This window comes from Tiliqua scincoides, chromosome 4, assembly GCF_035046505.1.
Source record: "Tiliqua scincoides isolate rTilSci1 chromosome 4, rTilSci1.hap2, whole genome shotgun sequence".
Classification (NCBI taxonomy): Eukaryota; Metazoa; Chordata; class Lepidosauria; order Squamata; family Scincidae; genus Tiliqua; species Tiliqua scincoides.
In genome coordinates this window covers 26,440,896-26,464,877 of record NC_089824.1, presented here as the reverse complement: position 1 = coordinate 26,464,877, position 23,982 = coordinate 26,440,896, and the positions used below count along the sequence as shown (strand labels likewise).

The window sequence follows — 23,982 nt, the reverse complement described above, 5'->3', positions numbered from 1 at the left end:
TTGTTTAATCCCCTTCTCTGCCAGTTTCTTGTACTTATTCTACATACCTCATTTTCATGACTTACTAATTCTGGAAATCTTGTTCATGACAATGATGAAATGCCTGCATGAACTTAACTAAATTTTCATTTTCCCCTTGCTATTTACAATATGAAGAAAGCTAACATAAGCAAGCCTATTCATCCTGCAATATTCATTTAGGTGAATTCTGTGCTACATTAACACAAAAATCAATTTGTAGTATAAATAAATACATTAGTAAGCAATCCAAGGGATTTTCCCCCCTGCATAATTTTTGAGCTGGACTTCACACTCCTAGAGGCAAGAGAAAGGAATTAGTTCTTGCAAAGCAATTCATGTTTCAGATGGAAGTGGGTATTATTCCTCGCATAATAATAAGATAAGAGATGATGATGATGATGATGATGAGAATAATAAGAATAATAAGATAAGAGATAAGAGATGCTGAGTCCGGATAGGGATTTATTTTTTCTGTTAAATAAAGGCTGATTTCAACGCGTCGGTAAAGCAGCTACCACGTTTTCCAGACTCACAAAGAGAGTCTGGTCCAACAAGAAGCTGATGGAACACACCAAGATCCAGGTCTACAGAGCTTGCGTCCTGAGTACACTTCTGTACTGCAGCGAGTCATGGACTCTCCGCTCACAACAGGAGAGGAAACTGAACGCTTTCCACATGCGCTGCCTCCGACGCATTCTCGGCATCACCTGGCAGGACAAAGTTCCAAACAACACAGTCCTGGAACGTGCTGGAATCCCTAGCATGTATGCACTGCTGAAACAGACGCCTGCGTTGGCTCGGTCATGTCGTGAGAATGGATGATGGCCGGATCCCAAAGGATCTCCTCTATGGAGAACTCGTGCAAGGAAAGCGCCCTACAGGTAGACCACAGCTGCGATACAAGGACATCTGCAAGAGGGATCTGAAGGCCTTAGGAATGGACCTCAACAAGTGGGAAACCCTGGCCTCTGAGCGGCCTGCTTGGAGGCAGGCTGTGCAGCATGGCCTTTCCCAGTTTGAAGAGACACTTGGCCAACAGTCTGAGGCAAAGAAGGAAGGCCCATAGCCAGGTAGACAGACCAGGGACAGACTGCACTTGCTCCTGGTGTGGAAGGGATTGTCACTCCCGGATTGGCCTTTTCAGTCACACTAGACACTGTGCCAGAACCACCTTTCAGAGCGCGATACCATAGTCTTTCGAGACTGAAGGTTGCCAATATATAAAAAAAGATTTCATGCACATCTTTGACTGCTTTATATATGAAATGCCAACATCCTCATTGTTATTTCTTCTTTGAATCAATTTGCTAGAGTAAGTGTGGTCTCACAAGTCATAATGATAGAAGAATGAACAGCTCTCGCTCTCTCTCACTCATGCTTAAGACTTGAAATCAGGCTGCAAGTGTACATGGCTCACTTTCCCTCCCTTTCCTGTGCCAATTCCTGTTTCTTTGTCAGTGTTAACAATGCTACACCATCTCCATTACATCTACACTGAATGGTGACTAAGGTTTGTGTCACCTGGTGTGGGAAACCAGCACTACACCCCCTTGATGGACCTCCTCCCATGCAGTGGGCCTGGGTGGTGGGCGGGGTGATTCACCACTGCCCCTCCCTTGCTGGTTTTTGGGCTATAACTTTTGAAAGAATACAGATATTTCAACACAGTTTGTTTAATTGCATTCTGCATTAAACCACACATTGAATGATATAACATGATGGTATTATTCAAAAATACCAAGATTTAAAATTTTTTGGCTAGTAGTAGTATCACCCCCGCTGTGCACATCACCCAGTGCAGCCCACACCCTCCTAGCAACATCACTAACACCTATACAAGCCATAGTTGACATTGGTTAGGGTTAGCTCTAACCAGCAAATCAGCTTCAAACTCTGGTTCAGGCTACCTGAGGAACATGGCTAACACCTGTGCAGACACAACATTGAACAATGATGGATACTGACAAGGAAAGGGGGGGATTTGTATAGAAGAAGGGAAAGAGTATTTGTACCTGTAGCTCTCTCCTCTTAACTAGAGTTAACAGACTGGTGCATTACACATGCCTTCAGCCAGATAATGAAAATACATTGACCTGGATTTAGCCATGTAAGTGGAGATTTTACAGCCCAGAACAAAATACCCAGTATTGTTCTCAGCTCCAGTTCAAGCCAAATAGAGGGCGTGACTAGAGAGAAAAATCTAATACATGGGTGGCTCTTATTTTGTCACATTTGTATCCCACCCTTCATCCAAGGAAGAGATGCTGCTGATAAAAAAAACACATTCATAATTATGAATGTTACCAATCCAACATAGACACACTTCCAAAAAGGAGAGCATTTGTTTGATTAAAATTCCAACAAATGCCTTCAATTGTCATAAATCAAGTTAAATTATAATATTTTCTATGCCTGAAGACACCGAATGCATCACAGGAGCTGTGGAAGATATCCACAACTTTAGTCCAATGTCCTCTGTATAAGGAAGCAAGACAAACATTTTCACAAAATCCCTTCTCAATTTTGTGTTGGTCTGCGTTTCAGAAAAATGAACTTTTTTTTGCTGTGAGTGAGGAGAGCTCAGCAACTGGGGAAAAAAAAACCTGCCTCTTTTGCATCTGCTATGGAAAGACTGAGACAACTGTACATGGAAAAGCATGCAGTAGAATTGTTTTTGTCAATTTGTTGATTTTAATCATCTGTGTTTTGTTATATGATAATTCTGTTCCATTATGATTTTTGGCATTTGTGCTGTATTCTGTTAAAATGCATATTTCATTTTCATTATGGTCTATGGTCAAGTAAAACTGAAATAAATAAATAAAACCAAGTGTGGATGATTCTTGGTGTCGTGGTTTCAGAATCTGGAACACTCCATTCACAATTCTCAACTGCCCCCCAAAATGTTCAAATCAATAAAAAGCACAAGTTAAATTTGGCATTGTCTTCTTCATTTCTCACAGAAACATTAGGTCACTACCAGTAGATGCTCAGAAAACATGTTCAAACATGTGTTTAAGTGCTTTCCTGGACTAAGGCCTAAAGCTCAGAAGGTGAAGAAAGGTCTTTTTTCCTAACAAGCATAGTATTTTAAGGAAGTTTTAATATATTGAGAATGAAATAACACTGGACATGTTGGCAGGGTAAGGTGCTCACTTAAAAGTCTGAGCAAACAAAGATTTTTGCTGAAGCATATTTAATGTTCTCCATCTTTTAAGCACAGTTAGAAAATAAGGAATGTGTTGTGGGTTCTTGCCCAGTGTGCATTTTTTTATCCTTCTCTTTAAAGAGTTAACCATGGATCCACACATCTGCAGTAAACCACAATTAATCCTAACTATGTTTAGCTACAAGCCAGAATTTGCAACTGGAGTTTGAATCATATTTGCAAATTTGAGCTTGAAGTTAACCTTAGTTAAGTGTTATCTTCAGCACAGAAACACTGCACCATAGTAAGAACATAATAAGAGACCCCAAAGGCCCATCTAGTCCAGCTTCCTGTATCTCAGAGAGCACACAAGACAACAAGGTATCTACGTCCTGGTAGATACCTTGCATCTGGCCTTCTGAAAAGACAAGGGAAAAGGAATTTGCATGTGAGAGGGAAGATATGAGCTCATGGCATGCTCCCAGTTTCCTAACTTAATCTGGTATTGCTCATATTGTCAAAATAACAACCATAATATTTAGAATTTGCACCACACTTTGTTCAAAGTATTTCACATGTATTTATCCTGTTGTAATCCTTACAGCCATTCTATAAGGTGTTATTACCTTGTATCAGCGGATCTCAAACTGTGGGACTGGGACCCAGCAGTGGTCATGATCCAATTTTTGGTGGTTTGTGAAACTAACAGTGGTTTGTAAAACTGATGCTATGTGCATCAAGGGTTAAACAAGCTGTTACTTGGGGGGGGGACAGGGGAGTAATGCTAGCCAATTACAGTCACACCCCTTGGCATCTATAAATCAAGCAGCAACCTCTAGGGCAGCTATTTTCAACCACTGTGCTGTGGATGGTCCACAGGTGTGCTGCAGGACTTTGGGGAGCATCGTTTATTAGTAGAGCAACTGGGGGATTTGAGTCCCCTATGAGCAGCACGGTGTGACTTGTCAATGGTCAAAAAACTGATGGTGTGCCTTGACAATTTCAGCACCATGTCAGTGTGCTGTGAAATGAAAAAGGTTGAAAATTGCTGCTCTAGGACCAATAAGATCTTTAAGAACATAAGAACAGCCCCACTGGATCAGGCCATAGGCCCATCTAGTCCAGCTTCCTGTATCTCACAGTGGCCCACCAAATGCCCCAGGGAGCACACCAGATAACAAGAGACCTCATCCTGGTGCCCTCCCTTGCATCTGGCATTCTGACATAACCCATTTCTAAAATAAGGAGGTTGCGCATACACATCATGGCTTGTACCCCATAACGGATTTTTCCTCCAGAAACTTGTCCAATCCCCTTTTAAAGGCGTCCAGGCTAGACGCCATCACCACATCCTATGGCAAGGAGTTCCACAGACCGACCACACGCTGAGTAAAGAAATATTTTCTTTTGTCTGTCCTAACCCGCCCAACACTCAATTTTAGTGGATGTCCCCTGGTTCTGGTATTATGTGAGAGTGTAAAGAGCATCTCCCTATCCACTCTGTCCATCCCCTGCATAATTTTGTATGTCTTTAAAAACCACTGCCCTATATGGTAGATGGAGGGATGAGGTTGAAATACATTCATTGATCAGTTTCTTAGGCATGATGCTACATAAGTTCTCTGTACCCAAAACACTGGTTTGGTTTTTTTTCCATGGCATTTAAATATAGCCACAAGTACAGAAGTGAATAAACACTAAAAGTCACCTCTCCTGTTAATATCTGGCCCTTTCCCAGTACACTAAAACCAATTTTGTTCTTCCTTTACAACGCTGGATCACATTCTGAGTCCTATACATGCCCGAATCATTGATCAAGTTTTCCATTCTGTTCAGCATTCTGACTCAAGGGCCACTATATTCAGAGCTCTCCTCCTCGACATTCTCTGAACATACTGATTTGTTCTATTCATTGACTAGGAGAAAGCCCAGGGCAACCTTTTATAGTCAGTGCCTCTTTGGTAAACAGAGCACTTGACCTTACTCACTCTTGTAATTATTTGCTTATTTATAAATGTATAGCTGAAAAGGTAGCAAGTGCACACACAGGAAGGTTTTGTTAGTTTCACAGCAACAGCAGCATGCTTGAGAACAATGCCATCCCCAAACCCCACCATTGATAAGCATTTTAATTCATTGTTCCACAGTCACATCAAGGACCAATGTAAAAAAAAAAAATCACTTCACACAAGTACTGTTGTATCAAAATTCTTTTCACTCTGGACAGGTAACCAGTGATCTGATTATTCCTAACCTCGGAACCATCAAGCAGCCATTATGCTCATAGCTTAAGAGAACTGTGGGAGGGTGCCTGCTTTATAAGCAGGTGACCCCTGGTTCTAATACCTGGGTCGCAATTGCATTAGGAAGCTATTCTGAGGCTAGCCTTGGGTGGTGGCAGTAGCCCCAGTTTAACCCCAGCCAGAGGGAGAAGTGGGAGCAGGGAGATGGTGCTGATTCCTCTGTCCCATCGGTCAAACACAGCTGGAAAAAACCCTGTCTGAAACATTGGAGAGCTGCTTCCAGTCATTCAAGACAATACCAAAGATGGACAAATGATCCCACTTGGTACAGGGCAGCTTCCTAAGCTTATATGGTATTTTAAAGGAATCCAGCAAAAGCAGAAAAAGCCCAGTTGGCAAATCCGCAGGTAGCAGCCATACATTTTGGCCTAGTCTCCCACTTCCCAGATGACTCTTGACTTCATTTCTCCCATCTTAACCTTAAAGACTATTCTTCAACTGTCTTTAATAGTGGGGGGATACAATGGTATCCTTTTCAAAACCATGGTAAAAATTGATTTTAAGCTCATGCTGTTGCACTCTTATGTTATGCAGGCTTAGGGCTGCAACATGGCAAAGAACTGGCTGTCAACTGACTGCCATAAACCCCAGTCACTGGTTGAGCTACTGCCTTAACAGGGGAGGAAGAAGGGCAGTCAAATATTACTGAACACAAAGATGGGTGGGACTGTGCAGCAGGAGCTCAGGAGTGGTGAGGCTTAGGGGGAAACATGGTTGAAAGAGGGCAGCTGAGATAGGTAGAGAATTGAGAAACAAGGTCGGGGGGGAACACAGCGGTAGAGGAGGCAGACAGCAAACAAGAACTTTTACTTGATCCTGGGGACAAAACCTCTTTGGGGGGGGGGGGGAAGGTAGCACCTGAGGTATCAGGTACCCTGAAATCCTGGGAATAGAGCCAAGGGCCTTTCCTTGCTCTACCTGGAAATGTCAGAGATCACAAAGCATATGCTCTACCACTGAGATACAGGCATGCATCCTTTTAAAATAATTAGCAAGTTCCTTGACCGAAGGGCTTAAGAATGTTATGCCACATATACACCTCAACCTAGACACTATGTTATGTGTATGTTATGTCACACATAACATACGATCAGCCTAAAGAAAACACAGGTCATGGTTCAGGATGTGGACTCACTCCCTGCATTACAATCTCTGCGCATGAACTGGAGGTTGTCCATGACTTTGTGTACCTTGGCTCAACGATCTCCGACACTCTTTCTCTCGATACCGAGCTAAACAAACGCGTCAGTAAAGCAGCTACCATGTTTTCCAGACTCACAAAGAGAGTCTGACGGAACATACCAAGATCCAGGTCTACAGAGCTTGCGTCCCGAGTACACTTCTGTACTGCAGCGAGTCATGGACTCTTCGCTCACAACAGGAGAGGAAACTGAACGCTTTCCACATGCGCTGCCTCCGGCGCATTCTCGGCATCACCTGGCAGGACAAAGTTCCTAACAACACAGTCCTGGAATGTGCTGGAATCCCTAGCATGTATGCACTGCTGAAACAGAGATGCCTGCGTTGGCTCGGTCATGTCGTGAGAATGGTTGATGGGCGGATCCCAAAGGATCTCCTCTATGGAGAACTCGTGCAAAGAAAGCACCCTACAGGTAGACCACAGCTGCGATACAAGGACATCTGCAAGAGGGATCTGAAGGCCTTAGGAATGGACCTCAACAAGTGGGAAACCCTGGCCTCTGAGCGGCCTGCTTGGAGGCAGGCTGTGCAGCATGGCCTTTCCCAGTTTGAAGAGACACTTTGCCAACAGTCTGAGGCAAAGAGGCAAAGAAGGAAGGCCCATAGCCAGGAAGACAGACCAGGGACAGACTGCACTTGCTCCCGGTGTGGAAGGGATTGTCACTCCTGGATTGGCCTTTTCAGCCACACTAGACGCTGTTCCAGAACCACTTTTCAGAGCGCAATACCATAGTCTTTCGAGACTGAAGGTTGCCAATACAAATGTCACACATACACCAAAGACACTATGGGCGCAATCCTAACTAACTTTCCAGCTCCAATATAAGGGCAATGGAACTCCGAGATAAGGGAACAAACATTGCCTTACCTTGAGGAGGCTTCCGTGACTGCCCTCCAATTGCAGGATGCAGCATATGCCCCACTGGCACAGGTAAGCCAGGAGTGGAAAGCTGGTTAGGATTACGCCTTGTATTTTTTCTTTTTGTTACCCTAGCCTACAATTTGTGCATCATCATGGTGAATTCAATCTCATTTTTCCCTGCTCATTTCCTTACAGCCTTGAGAGGTACTCTTAAATTCACACTCTCTTTGACCTAAGGAATGTGGAAGGAATAGCAGCTGAAGCGAGCATAGCAACATCCTTGATCTAGAGAATGATTTGTCCCCTGGGAAGCAACTTGGACTCTCCGCCTTGCAATGCAAATCAAGAGTGCCTGAATTATAAAGAGTGAATTGCAAACGTTGCACTCACCACATAAATCAGGAACTGCCAGCTAGTCAAATCAGCCTGTACCTGTCTTGCTGTGGGTTCCCGAGTAACATGTGGAGCAAATGTCACCAGCAAAAACGTTCCAGCAATTGTCACAGTTCCACCTTAAAGAAATACATTTAAATGAACAGGTTATGTTTATAGTATACTGTATTCACAATCTGACACATTACAAGTTAGATTTCACAAATCATTTTACAAGGGGAAATGTCACAGAAAGTATCTCCTTATCGTTCGTCTGCACTTACTCCTAGCTATTTGTCAATGCCCACCCACCCCAATTACATTAATCAATACATGATTAATTTCATGTGAAACAGGATTATTCATGGTCATTACCCATGCCATATGCACTTACAATATTTTCAGCCATAATTTTTCACTATGCTCATGTGGGCACCTTCCATTCCACATCTAGTGAAGCATGTCGGATTGAGTACATATAAATGACAACACTGAAAAGCTTCAAGAAATACCTTTTCAGTGACATGTTTTCACTGGTGCAGGCTTCTATGCAGTATGCATGCTTCTATACAGAAGAAAAAACACAGCTGGAGACACAGAAAGTACTCCTGACCCAGCTTACACTTTGAGTGCAATGCTTTTCAGATAGAGACAGTTGTATGTTCTGCTGGGTGTCACTGAGTGATGTGATTATCAAGAAATTCAAGAGTGAATCATCCCTTATTTCAGCCAAGACCTTGATAAGACTTGAACCCAATGAACCAAATTCTCTACTCACAAGTGCACACTAGGTGAGTTACCCCATTACTGAACCATCTTCTTACATTTTCCCTTTGCAGCACTGAATTTTGGTCTGTGTCAGTTACAGGGTACTGGGTCAAAGCATTGATCCTAACCAGCTGGTCTATTACTTTCTTTGACAGGAATCAGGCTCAGCACATTTTAATAGCCGTAAAGCTATCAACCATAAGGAAACCATCAACAGGTAAAAATATATGTTCTACGTTGAGTCAGAGTTCCAGATGGTGTCTAACCAATTTACACCACATATTGATATATCTTTTTGGGGTGTAAATGCCTCAGAGTTTAGCTCCACAGCTATGCTGAAATTGGCACAAAGAGAAGCAGGAATTGGCTGGCAGGAGGCCCTTCTGAAGGTCAAATGCTCAACATGGTGCCATATTAATGTGACAATCTGCAATACAGATAATATTCATGTTTCAGGTAGGTGGATTGCCACATACAGCTGCACAACTGAGACATTTACCTGTGTTCTACACAGACTGCAGAGGGCACAAAAACAAAGAGTATTTGATGTGCAGTTTTACTAAGAAAAAAAAATCATTTAGAAGAAAAAAAATTAACTGTATGCAGTGATTGTATAAATCCAGAGCGGCAGCTGCTAACATGGCTCTAATACCTTGGGCTCCAATACCTTGGGAGACTCTCTCTGTTCTTCTGGCTTCTGCCTATCAAGCCTAATGGCTATTGCTGTTGGAAGCCTTGGAGATACTTCTTAGGCTTGGCATTTTCCAAAGAGAAGTCCACAGACTCAAGAGATATTCGGGTCATTCAAGAGTATTTCCTGGAAGGATAGTACTGCGGTGGAATGCAGAATATAACAGCCCTGCTGGATCAGGCCAAATGCCCATCCAGTCCAGCTTTTTGTATCTCACAGTGACTCACAAGATGCCTCAGGGAGCACACAAGACAACAAGATATCTGCATCCTGGTGCCTTCCCTTGCACCTGGTATTCTGAGGTAGCCTACTTCTAAAACCAGGAGGATACACATACCCATCATGGCTTATAACCTGTGATGGACTTTTCCTCCAGAAATCTGTACAATTTCCTTTAAAGGCATCTAGGCCAGATGCCATTACCACAATCTGTGGCAAGGAGTTCCACAGATTAATTACATGCTGGGTAAAGAATTTTTTTTTCCTGTTCTACTCTCCCATCAATTTTAATAGATGTCTCCTGATTCTGGTATTGTGCAAGAGGGAAGAGAATATCCCTCTATCCATCTCCTGCATAATTTTGCACGTCTCAATTGCATGTGTCCCTCAGGTACCTTTTTTCTAGACTGAAGAGCCCCAGACATGATAGCCTTTCCTCATAAGGGAGGTGCTCCAGACCAGTAATCATTTTGGCTGCTCTCTTCTGCATTTTTTCTAGTTCCAACATAAGACAAACCCTGCTGGATCAGTCCAAAGGTTTACGAAGTCCACCATTCCATTTCCTAGTGGCCAACTGGATGCCTCTGGGAAGCTACTAAGCAGGGTTTGAAAGCAGCAGTCCTCCCCTGCTCTTGAGTCTCTCTCTCCCCCCCCCACCCCAGCAAATGGTATGCAAAAATATGCAAAAATGCTACCTCTGAATGTGGAAGCTCCAAACAGCCATCACAATTAACAGCCATTGATAAACCTATCTTTCACCATGAATTTGTCTAGCAGTCTTTTACAGCCATCTAGGTCAGTGGCCACCACCACATCACACGGGAGCAAATTTCATAAACTAATTATGCATTGTTTGAAGGAGGACCTCCTCCTACTTCCTATCCTCCAGTTCTCAGTAACAGCTTCTCTCTTTGATTTGCTCGTGGATGGGAAGAGGGGAAGATAACATAACTGCATGTGAGTGGATTCGTACCAGAGAACAGGGGCTTATGAGAACATACTTGAACATGTACAGTAGCATGTGATTTCCTGCATAAGAGCAGCTTATGTTCTTTGGTGCTGCTGACTGGCTGTTCAAAAACTGGCAATGTGGCTTCTCGTTCTCAGCTCCCACAATCCATCAATCAATGCGGAACGTGAGGTTCTGGGGTACAAAGTACTGCACAGAACATCAGAGGGACATTATAGCGCACACGCCATTTGGGGAGGGGGAAACAATGCTGCAGAATTTCTATATTTATGTGCTTGCACAAACCTCCCAACAATCACCATATCTGCCATTATACAGCTAACTCCAATGGAATGCAGCATGATTGTTAAAAAAAACAAACCTCCATGGCAAAAGGCAAACTCACAGAAATAAATCAGCACAGAACTCTAGTTAAAACAATATGCAGCATACAAGACTGAAGGGGAACATGATCAGCTGAGAGATGAATTCTCCATGTATCACTTAGATCCAAGAACTGAATAGTAGTACAGGGCTTCTTGGAGCAACACCAGATTTCTTTCTCCAAATGTCCACAACAGCTGCACAATGACAAACATTACACTGCAGGCTACATCATCTCCTTGCTTACTTATGCGGATAACTCAATGGGCCTTTTTTCCCCATTTTGTATGTGCAAAGGGACACTCTAAACATGACAGATCCCCCACATGGATAACACTTCCAGATAGAAAAAATGTACACACTATGTGTAAAGTGTAATATATGTCAATAGCACACACATCTATTTTGCTGCATTTATACAAGGATGTACATGCCTTAGGGCAGGGGTATCAAACATAAGGCCTGGGGGCCAGATGCAGCCCCTGGAAGCTTTTCATCTGGCCCTCAGGCTCTCAGCTGCTGAGCAGTGCTGAGGTGTTACTGCTGAAACAGCAGCCCACGTGAAAATTGGGCTTTCCCATATCTTGAATGCAATCAAGATTTACATATTTTCTCTTCTGCCATTTGCAGTTAATAAGCTTCTATATGATAACAAAGTGCTGATTTCTGACCATCAGCTATTTAATGTCACTTTCTGCTTAATGACGTCACTTCCAGCCCTCAACAGGCACCCTGAATGCTAACTTTGACCCTCTATGAAACAGGTTTGACACCGTTGCCTTAGGGCGCAATCTTAACCAATTTTCCAGCAGTGGCATAGCTGTGCCAGTGGGGCATGTGCTGCATTCTGCAGTTGGGGGCAGTCACAGAGGCTTCCTCAAGGTAAGGCAATATTTGTTTCCTTACCTTGAAGTTGCATTGTCCTTATGTCAGCGCTGGAAAGTTGGTTAGAATTGCAGCCTTAGAAAGTTGTAAGCAGTTGTGAGTTGTGGTGAAAATTCCCACATTCCCCCCTAATTTCCCCCCCCCCCATATTTCAAATCTCTTTTGAAGCTTTCTATTGGAAGCTTCTGTGGCCAACACTAGGAGTCTTTTCAGAAAATAGAAGCCATAGCCAAATGAGGTGTACAACCCTAGGAAAAGAAATGTAAGCTGACAAGAAGGGATGGGGGGGGGGGGGAAACACAGTTTAGGAAGGAAGGCATAATGAAAGCTGGAACCTGGTGGTGGCATACTGAAATGACTATCAATCAGAATTTTCTGATTAAAATACAGGTATTTTGAATTTTCTTTAATTCTTAGCATCTCATAATTTGAGAGATTGAGAAGTGCATGTTTATGAAAACAGTAGTGTAGCCAGGGGTGGTGTTGTGGCAAATACAGCAGGCGCTGCAACATGCTAGGTAAGCAGTCCCTCCCACACACTGGTGGAGCCATTCAGAGCCTCAAATGGCTCCAGCACTAAGTAGGAAGGGCCTCTTACACAGCACATTGCGGTGTCGTACTTATCACGCCCCCCCCCAGCTATGTTAGTGTATGAAAACTATGTTTTTGTTATAATTTGATTACAGGAACACTGGAAGTTACCTTCTACTATCAGTTCAATGGTACATTTACTGTACTTTGGACTGTCAACAATGACTGTCAAAGGCTCACCAGGTTTCCAGACATTTTTCTCTGTCCTATCAGGAGATACCAAAGTCTGAACTGGGATTTTTGGAATGGTGATCGTTTTGTGGATTATAGTAGCTCAATACAAGTTTTTAAAAATGAAATCCAGGCCTGTTTTTGTTTTTTTTTTAGAACTGAACAGTTCAATTTTACCTATCATTAAAATCATCCCAACGGCTATAAAGTAAGCATGTTTATCTTCAGCTGACAAATGTTGGCGGACATGGAAAAGGTTTTCCTTCCTGCAGCCATTAATGCGTGTTGTTAAATTATGTTGGTTACTTATGTTAAATTATGTTAAATTATGGCTTGGTGAATGAGGAGGGTTCGAAAACTACAATCTGCTGATGAGAAACACAGTACACCAAATACTGGCTTGGCAGCAGGCCTTTACTTACCTAATATGCCTTCAGGTCCAATGTGCTCTTTTAAGAATAAGACTGATATGACTGCACTACCTGGGAAAAAATATTCATTGTTTAGTGTTAGGTAATAAGATCTGTTAAACAGGATGAAGACAGGTTAGGATGAAATGAGAGGATCAGAATATCCAAATGACTCTTGCATTGGCTATAGCTACCTGGGCTCAAAGGGTAATTTCATTCACCTAAAAGATTTACGGCCAAGGTGGAGATTGTATTTACAGGGAACGTGGCAATTAACAGACAAACTGACAAACGGTCAGTGTCTTTTTACTCACCATGAGAAAATAAAAGACAATATATGGGCTGTGAGGCCCAGTAAATACACACAACTCAGGGCCGATCACAGCACAAAATTCAGGGCCTACTTAGATTACAAAACACAAAAGCAGCAACTAAACAAGGAAGAAAGATGGCTGTGACAAAGTTCAATGACATTTGGATTTGACTCAGCACTGGTGCTGACTGTGCATCAGGAGGACTTCAAGGACTTCCCAGACATGACTGGAAGGGTCTTCCAGTTGTGTCCAAGAGGTGTTCCGAGGTGTACCGAACTACCCACAGCTCAGAACACCTCCCAGATGTGACCAGAAGACACTTCTGGCTGTGTTCAGGATGTCCTGGAGGGCCTCCCCACAGATTCAATTATCCACAGAAATTGGTGTCCATGGGGGGAGGAAACAGATCCCCCACAGATACTGAGGGCTCATGATAAAGACAGCTGTGCCTGCTCAGCCATATCACTCTACCTGATATTGAAGCTGGACTCTTAGTTTACTTCTGCTTGTATTATTTACAAAAATCTATGGGAAAGTGGGTCATAGGTCATTAGATACAATCCAACAGACTGTGTTTGCCAAGCAAGCCTTTTAGGACCCGATTCTGTGGGTGCGTTACGCTGGTGGAAGTGGCTGTTGCTAACCTAAACAATTTCTTGCTGTTCTAGTTTGCTGGTTGCAGATAAGTTTTCTTTTCTTTTTACATTTGAATATATGACAATGCACAAGAAGACCAAAGTGGTACAATGTCACCTCAGGACTTTACCACTTCATTTGCTAGAACAGGCCTAAATCTGCTTTGGATGTAAATTTTTAATGACACTATTTACAATTTCTTGTGAGAAAAAGCACAAATTGAAGAAAAGTCAGAGTTTCTGCTGTTCCTAAATTAGAGAAATAAAATAAAATCTAGCATATTTTCATTCTGTCAATAACCTGACGCAGCAGCCAGCAGGGAAAATGGCATGTACAGCAGAAAACACACAGATGGTTCCTTGAAATACGTACAAAACATTTGTTAAAATCAGCATCCTGTTTCAAGTTCAGTCAAGGGATTAAACAGAGATAAACAGTATCTGAATGCTTGCTTCATCAATGGGAAACCCCCTCCTGAGGAAGCAGAGATCTTTCACCCCTCTAAATAGCTTAAGTATAATTGCTACAACGAACTACTGAGAGCTATGTATCTGATTATAATAATAAGGAAAAATAGGAAGACATTTTCTAAGATGCAATTAAAGGAACACATATTTGTTGTGAAACATTAAGACAAAAAGCACTGGTATCTAAGCAACGCCTTAGAAAACTAGCACTAAAAGGCTGAGGTAGGGGGAGGAACACCATCCATAATCTAATTTACTGCCCACTCTGAGGCCCAGATCTCCTCAGTGTAGTCAACCTGTGAGTGGGTTGCTCCACTTCAGATCACAGAGGAGACTCATGGCCCAGTCTTATCCCCTGCGGCCACTGGTGTAACTAGTGCTGCGCCAGGGGAGGCTGCTTCACAATAAGTCACAAAGTAGCTTCCACTGGTGCATGCTACAGATCTGTGAAATAGCAAAAGAAGTTGGTTGTCATTTTTTAAAATATTTTCTTTGAGGGCTTATTCACATTGTCTTTTTTCTTTAATGCAGTTACTGCATTGTCTGATCCAGCGGGGCTGTTCTTATGTTCTGCTGAACCTTGCCAATTAAATTCCCGCTCTAAACAGATGTTTGTTATTTAACCAATTTATTTACAAGGTTATATACACAGCTTCCTGCCAAGGCTTCTAACACAGATCTGCTCAGGGTTTTTCTCAGGTTAAGAGGTGAAGGTGGGGTTGTCTGGAGGCTGGGTTGCGGGCCAGTGCACATTTAAGCCATTTCTGCCCAGTGCTGCATATATGCAACAGGGATCAAATGTGTACACTTGGGGGTTGGGCAGCAATGGGTTAATTCACTATGGCTGAATACAGCACAGAATTTATGGAGTTTTTAATATGATGAATGGTCTTATAAATATTCCAGCACATGACAAAATGATGGCTCAATGTACTGTCATCTTGATACAACATGGAGATATAAAAACAAACAAAAACCCATTCAACAGTTTCCACCACACTATCAGCTCCAAAAATAATCCTGTGAAGTGGTTTTTTATGATATGGACATAAACACACCAAAAATTGTTGCCCTTTTTAACTTATCAATGTGCAACCCATACTAGAAGATGCAAGTCTCGTATGTCTCTCTGTTAAGTTAAATTATCCAGCAGAAAAGAGCATGAGCACTTCCCTTACAACATGATCTTCTAACCATGTTTACTCAGATGCACAGCTCAACTGAACTTATATGCCCCCAGTAAGTGCACTCAAGGCTGCAGTCTTACAAGGCTTTAATTCAAAATCATTAAATAAATAAGATGAAAACAGTCACATTATTGGTGCTTTTTGTTTTTCTTCTGTATGTCTTTCCTATTGAGTCACAAAAATCAACTATCAGTATCACTGTAGTCGTTATGTTACTATAACTGTATTTGGCTACAACAGTCTCTTTTAATATTAAAAAGGACCTAAAATAGTGATCCATCTTCTGCTCTTTAAGATGTCACTAAAATGTCATCTTTAAGAAGGAACCACAAAGGCAAAATTATGAAGCTCTGAAAAGGCAGATCCCAAGGAAAGAAAGCTCCATCACAAATGTCCTACTCCCAAGCATTCTTGTAGCTCATGAGAGGGAAATTCTGTGCTGGGGTATGTGTGCAGCCCTGATTAACAGTGGTCACATCACCAGGACACATTCTTGGGGCTTAGAAGGAAACCAAGAGAAGGTGATAAGACTGATGTGCTGGCCAAGTGGATACAGCTGGAGTTACTGTTCAACCCACCCACTCCCAATATGGAATGACCAACCTTGACACAGCCCTTCCACCATTCCCCAAGTTGAAACCTGGCTGGACACATTAATCCAAATTGGAATAGTCGATGCATTAGGCTTACTTGGCCACAGCAGCACCATGCTCAGAGAGGAGGCCATTAGTTTCCTCCTGTGGTTAGCATATGCTGGAGAATAGGCCCTAAATCAGACAGATTTACTAGGTGTCTGACAGGAATATGTTGGGAGTTCAAACACAATGCAGAAATAGGAGGCTAACTCTTCTGTTAGATTCCAGAACCACAAAGAGCCTAGCTTGGATTGCCAACACAATTGGAGACTATGGTGTATACACAACATAAAGTAGGTTAGGATTTGACAGCTCATCCTGTCCTTTGGTATACTACCTATGCTAGTAAATTCATCTCTCCAAAGGCCTCTCTTAGATTATTCTTAGTTTTCCTTCAGTACTGTGCAGTTATCTCAAACATACTACTGTTTCAGAAGTCGCATGAATCAGATATGCGGAAGTGTCTCACCTATGACAGCAATACTTCCTAGTGGAGCAACAAGCACGACCGAGGCAAATCCATAGGCTGCAAAGTTCCCTATTTCTCCAATTCCCATTAGCATAAGTCCACACCACCAGAGCTTGCTTCTGTAACAGGGCTTCTGACTGGGTTGGCGTGCCAGTCGAAGATGGGAGTATTTCTGCAAGGTAGATATTACAAACAACACAAGAACAGAATACATTGTAACTCACAGGTTACAATGGCCCCTCCCTTAGGAGCCATCCCTGGTGGGGGGGGGGAACAGAGCTATACGGCTCCCACCCGCCAGGAATGGCTCCTAAAAGAGGGGCCGCTCACCCACCTCACTGCCAGGCTGAGTGCTCCGCACCCCCAGCTACGCCACCAAATGCATTTCGTATTACAACAGCACTCTGCTTCTTGGGTGAAATAATCTTGCTGTTGTATAATGCTGAAATTATATAAAATCTTCAGTCTGTAAATAACTCCTCAGGAATAAAAATGTCACCATGGGCCAAAATTAGCACATTTTGTAGGTGGTTTGCAAAGTGTGACTTCAGAGTTACTTTCTAAATATGAATTTTTCTGAAACACTGAGTTCTTGTGCCAGTCTAATTTTAATGCCTAGTCAAATTCCCATGACATCTGAGACTTGGGGGGGGGGGGTGAGGGGTGCTTCAGCCATTCACCAATATAACATTACAAGACATTTCTATGTCCTCGTTTAAGTTATCTACGAAGAGGGACAGTTTTAGAACAGATATGTTAAAAGTTCACCAACAGATTAACATTAAAAGGAATATTTGAGTTCCTTGGTAGTTCCTTGGAGCTCTAAATTAAATTTATTTACACTTTAATTTATATCCCTTTTGTGAACCTCTACGGCAGTGTTCTTCAACATGTGAGTCACAAGGCAATGGGGTCACAAAGCCTCATTTGGGGGGTTGGGGCAACTTTTTAAGCCTGCGCAAGAGAAGGTTTGGATTCAATTCAATAATGGTACTGCCTTATCCAAACTGAGTTCTTGATATAATCCTACACTGCCTCTTCTTGCTCTCTTGCTCTGCACTTCCTATGGCTGGCCCTGTTCCGGCTGTTACTTCACAGGGCTGCTGTGAAGACAGAAAAAGTAGGGGGAAATGGGGTGGGTGCTGGTGGATGGGATCCCGGGAAGGGGACAGGTTGTGCAGTCACCACCACCACACAAGATGCAAGTATCTGATACTGTGGTTCTCGAGCATTTCTCTATTTTTCCTAGCAATTTCCACATACATGCTTGACCTGGGGCCTAAAAGGTTGAATGGATATACTGTTGGACTGCACAAGTTTACCATGAAGGCATCCATTCACTTGCCATGAAAGCAATCTGGTTTCCACCCACAGCACTCCACTGAACTGCCCGCACAAACATCACCAATTATTTCCTTACTACCAAATTGAAAGTTCTTTACTCTGTTTTCATCTCTCTGGATCTCTCAGCTGCATCCAGTATTGTTGATCCTCTCTGTTGCTTAAACGCCATTTCCACCCAACATTGCATATATGTAACAGGGATCAAATGTGTACACCTGTGGGCTGGGCAGAAAAGGGTTAACTCCCTTCATGACTTAAGCCTCCTATGATACTGTCCTCAAATGGTTCTCTTCCCACTACTTGTTCAAATTTGCAACAGAGGAAACTCCTCCTCCCTTTGCCTCTCTCAATTAGGGCCCTCAAGGGCACTGCTCTTAATCCCTTGTTATTCTCCCTTGACACACTGTCTCCAGGTGACCTCATCACATCCAATGGCTTTCAGTGCCACCTGTATGCCAAAATCTAGTTCTCTACCTCTGAACTTTGTCTAATCTCATATCTCAAATTGTCTGATATTCAACTTGGAGGGTTCATGGCCATCTCAAGCTCAATACAGAGATGTTTAATATGGAGATTTTCATACCTGGAGATTCAAAGAGATGCTAATGAGGATATTTCCTGTGACCGCCAACAAGATGCCTAAGAGCAAAGTCTGGAAAAACAAAATATTCACATACTGTTATATAAGGTATATAAGCATGCAAATGTTCATGTGGCTCTTTTCACTTAAAAAGAATATCCAGGAAGGGGGGAATGAATCTTTCACAGTTACAAAATTCATGTCTTGCTAAGTAAATAAGTGAAGATTACTTCTGCATAAATAACATTACATATAATGGCCAGTGTGTTTTCCTGAAGCTTCAAGCTATAACGTAATCCAGTGGTTTTCACCCTTTTTAGCCCGGGACCCACTTCTGAGAATGACAATCTGTCTGGGGCCCACCGGAAGTGATGTCAGCAACCTGGAAGTGATGTCATCGCCAGAAATGACATAATCAAACAGGAAGTGACATCACTGTGGTGTCAGAGCCGGAAGTGATGTCATCAAGCAGGAAGTTCTTGCCTAGAAATTCAAACTGTAAATGACAAGAGACAGTATTCCAGCTCAGAAGTTTCTTCCAATTCTCCCTGCCCTAGCTATCATTGCTATCAATGTAATTGTGTATTTACTACTGTTTTTATTTCTGTCTTTATTTACAAGTGCACCCTACTCATGCACCTTAATACAGGAAGTAGCTTGAGCTTTTGTAAATAAAGGAAATAAAAACAGTAGTATGCCCCTCAGAAGGAAGATGCTTCCCCTCATCTCCCCTAAACCTAAGCATGTCTACTCAGAATTGACTCCCAATATTGGCAATGGGGCTTACTACCAGGTAATTGCAGCCTAAGAGAGAAGTAAGAAGAGGGGAAGGGTGCACATCTGAGAAGCAGCTGGGGGAGCAGCACTCTCCCTGGGTGCTTCCCCCCCCCACATGCCAGGCTTGCCCTCCCTCCTCCCCCCTCCTGGCTGCTCTCTTGGCAGCTAGGCAACCAGGGATCCCCCTTCACCCCAGCAAAGATATAAAGAGAGGACGTGCTAGCTACGGCAGGAAAAGATCGCAGCTTCCAGGCGATTTCAGAGAGGGAGAGAGGTTGTGATGCAGAGGACAAGAACGGCAGTGGGGTGGTGGCAGCGGCAATGCTGCTTTCAAGGCAGGCTCAGAAGAGGGAAGATCATGGGAGTCTGCCTCTATTCACCCAAGCCCTGTGTTCAGGTCTCCACCTACACTCTCCAGCCCAGTCCAGCTGCGGGGGGGGGGGGGAGCTGCTCTGTCTTGCAACCCCCAGGCAGCCCATCCCATCAAGGCAGCCAAGCTGACAAAGGTTGGTGGGGAGAAACCTGGCTGGTTTGTCCACATCTCTCCTGGTCCTTCTCTGCCTGCAAGCCAAGCCTGCGCTCCGTGATTGGCCCCCCTGACGGATGCCTCCAAGTACAGAGGGAGGTCCAGCTGGAAGGCAGCAGCATGCTTTCTGGGGAAAAGTGGCACGCTGCTTTCTTTGCACATGTGCAAGCTGCTCTTAGTTATATCTCAATGCCAGGAAGCTTAAAATGTTGACGCCCAGGCTTTGCCCTCTTCCAAAATGGCGCTGCCTAGGTCTTTTGCCATCTTCCAAGATGGCTGCCGCCAGCTTCTCGCGACCCACCAGAAATTGGATCGTGACCCACCAAGTGGGTTCCGACCCAAAGTTTGTGAACCACTGACGTAATCCATTCAACTAGGCAATTTCCCCCCTTGCAAGTTTAGTAGACTGTATTTTATTATAGCCTCCAAGAATATGGTGTTCACATTAATAGGACAATGGTGCGACTACTTTCCAAAAAATAAAATAATGCTTCATCTTTGATATTGTAAGAGCCAGTAACAAACCTGAACACCAACATGAATGAGAACAATTTAGTTCACACCTGATACTATCACCAGACCAGCTACTATTTAGTTTTCACACTTTATACCACCCTTCCTCCAAGGATCTCAAGGTAGTATACATAGTTCCTCCCCTCCTTTTGTCCTCACAACAACTCTATGAGGTAGATGATGTCACCTATCTCACAGGTGGGTCCTTTCTAGGCTACTCGGCATGATGGTTATATGCGAACAGAGCAGTGTGCCTCTGAATACATGCTTCCCCGTGGCTACTGTGGGAGAAGGTTATTTGCCTTCATGTCATGCTTGGGGACTTCCCATAGGCATCTGTGGGAAACAGGTTATAATGGACATGATGGGTTTGCTCTGATGCTCTTATTATAGCTGCACTCCAAATTTGGTTTTCTCCCAGTAAGATTCCCCAAAATAAAAAGGGAAGGGAGTATGAACTCTAAATGGCACCAGCATTGTTAGCTTCTAGAAGGGTCTCAAGGGAAAAAATGGATGGCTGATGCTGTTGCTTAACTAGAAATAGTAAGTTACACCCTGAGGAGCTTTAGCATAAAAAGTCACCTCTATTTGCAACAGGGGAGGCAACTTTTGCTGATTAAGCCTTCCCTCAGAAGCTATCTGTTTCACAAGCCATTGTGCACCAGAGGGTCCCTCAACCCTTAGGGGTGGATTGTAGAGGACTGGAGTGGGAAGGACAGGCTAGGGACATTCCTTTGCCAGAGCTTCCTACTGCCCACATGCCTGAAGACACAACCCATTGCGGTGTGAGACAACACCATACCATAACCATTCCAACAGCATCAACACTATACCCAAAGTCAGATATCAGGCAGATGTACAGGCAGGTACCTACGCATCCAGCCCCTGAAAACCATCTGGTAGAGAGACAGCTAGGCAGCCACAGGCCCACCCATGGGGCACTTCCCAGGATACGAGCGGCTTCAGGAACATAATTTTTATTGGGACCACAATAAGTAATGATTACACTTCCTTGTACATTAAGGTCCTGGACACATGCACACACCCAGGGTTGCTATACAATTGGCAAAAGCAAACACATGGAGACTAACAGTGTTTAGCAGAATGTGTAGTTGGGCCCTAATTTAGGAGATGGGATTCACCATTCAGTGCAGCTGATTCTACATTCCAGATGCACTTCAGCCTATGATGGTCCACAAAGCTAGCATGGGACAACCATGGGATATACGGTCCAGTAGTTGTTGGTTTGCCATGGTAAAGACTCAGACAAATGGATGCCTGCTCTTTTACTGCAACACTTAACACAAGCCTGCCTGTGCGCTGCTACACCACCACTGAAAACTATGGTGAAGTTGTACCTGTGGGCTTTAATTCTACTGTGCATAGTTACTTCTACTGATGTAAAAAGGCTTAAGCATGACCTCGTATGATTGCATCCCCAGAGAGAGTATCAGGATTTTCTGCCAAATATCTGTGTTTTGTCACAGTTCCTTAGCTTCTAACTACATTTCAGAAGCATCGGATCAATTTAAATCCAAGTTTCACCTAAACGAAAACAGCTGGATTAAGTCCAACATGGTTTTGCATCACTTAAGTTCTTCTGTTTCTGCTGAATACAAGTTATCTCATAGATTAGATGTATATACTAATGTCAAAGGTGAACTTTTCTAGACAACTGTTCAGAATTTCCACAGTAGTCTAAAATTCAGCTAGCTTAAAGTTTAAGTTGAATAAAACCAATGAATGGAGGCTTCAAAACTTCCGGGATAAAATTTTTACACAGTTGTGTTGACTGTAGTATTTTATCTCACATTGGTCAGTGCACATGTTCTACCTGTAAGAAACACCTAATAAGGTAAGGTTTATGCCCAATGCTTTTTCAACAACACAAATGGGTGGGGCACTGGAAAAGCTTCAGTAATAATTATGACATCACCCTTGAGAAACATGGCAGATAAAAAGGAAGTATAGATACCTAAAATAATCAAATTACTACCAGGCAATGTACAGCGAGTGCTGCAACAGCAGGGTGAGGCAGGGGGCCAACATGTCTACCCTGATACACTTGACCCAGTCCTGGCAGTGACTATCAAGCTACAGAACCAAACACCTCTGTGTTAAAGCCCTGGCAAGATTTGCTTGGAGTTAAGTGTGTTGAGCCCAAATGGGGTTTTTACTTCCATTTAACCAACACCCCAATCCAATCTTGGGCTTATTTACTAAGTCCCAGTGCAGTGTCAAAAAAAGTGCACCACTAATGTGTTCTGCAGAAGCACTGGTGCAAATGGCCTGAGGTCCCACGCACATGCTAACACTCACCCAGGCCACACTGGAGCAGGTAAGGTGGCAGTGCAAGCAGGTCATGAGCAGTTCAGAAGAGGATCGAAGTGGGAACAGGGTGGGCAAGGGGCTTGTTTGAAGACAGGAAGGAGTGGACCTCAGCAGCAGTTGCACATGCCAGGATCCTTTTACCCAGCTCAGTAGGCTCCTCAAACGTTCACCAACTAAATACTATAGCTGGTATAGGTTCGAGGAGACTCACCAGCAGCCAGGCAGCTTATGAGTAGGTAAGTAAAACTCTTCCAGGCCATCTGGTCACCCCTTTGCCCATCATGTAGGCTGGTGAGGCATTACTGTTGGGTTGGGGCATAAGGCTGCAATCCTAGCCATACTTTCCTGGGAGTAAGTCCCACCGACTATAATGGATTGGGCTCTAAGACTGCAATGCTACCTACAGTTTCCTGGGAGACTATAATGGAACTTACTTCTGAGTAGACATGCATAGGACTGGGCTCTAAGGCTGCAATGCTCTCCTCAGTTTCCTGGGAGTAAACCCCATAGACTATAATGGAACTTACATGCATAGGATTGGACTCTGTGTGTCTGGTTTGGGGCGGAGGCGAGCACTTCTCAGCCAGCCAGCCAGCCAGGCTTCTGCTTACCTGGTTCGCGTAGTACCACCCACTGGAAAGAAACCCGGGGGCGATCTCTTTCCTCCCGAAGGTGGCGTTTGGTTCTAACTGCGGCGCCACCATCACCAATGCGACCCCCCGCCCCGGGTCTTCAGCAGCGCGTTGCGGAGGAGCTGGTCACCCCAGACAGGCTTTGGCACGGGCGATCGGAAAAAGGGAAACCGGATTGCTCACTTCCTGGTTTGGGAGGGTCTGCGAGGAGGGCAGGGCTGCTCTCCAAGGGACAGCGCAGGTGCCTGGAAGCGATCTCAGCCCGAGAGGGCCATTGCTTTCAACAGAGGGGGCTGCAAGGAGACCCCAAGCGATCTCTCCTGGGCTGCCCAGCCCCACCCAGCTTCTGTTAGAGCAGCAATGGCCCGGGATTTAACTCTTTCCTTGCTCTCCCTGGACAGCCCCTGGCTGGCATCGGATCCTCCTTCCTAGGGGCTGCTGGAAGGCAGGAGACCCAAACTGAGCGCTGGCTTGGAATCCCCTTTCTAAAGGCCTTCTGACAAGGGAGCAGGGGAGGAAAAAAGGAGACACGTGAACTCCAAGCTCAGCTCCCGTGTTTGCTCAAAGGGCGTCCACCTGAAGCTAACCAGGAACTGC

The 23,982-nt window shown here is 43.9% G+C and overlaps 1 protein-coding gene across 1 annotated transcript in view; it reads right to left on the bottom strand.

Annotated features, from left to right (window-relative positions):
- Nucleotides 1-23,457, bottom strand: part of NIPAL2 (NIPA like domain containing 2) — a 47,174-nt gene extending 23,717 nt beyond the window's left edge. Inside the window, exons 1-5 of the mRNA XM_066624395.1 lie at nt 23,365-23,457; nt 18,610-18,678; nt 16,683-16,854; nt 12,987-13,046; nt 7,925-8,046 (exon numbers count right to left, since the gene is read on the bottom strand). Coding sequence (XP_066480492.1) covers nt 7,925-8,046; nt 12,987-13,046; nt 16,683-16,854; nt 18,610-18,678; nt 23,365-23,457 — 516 coding nt within the window. The remainder of the gene's footprint in view (nt 1-7,924; nt 8,047-12,986; nt 13,047-16,682; nt 16,855-18,609; nt 18,679-23,364) is intronic.
- Nucleotides 23,458-23,982: the final 525 nt, after the last annotated feature.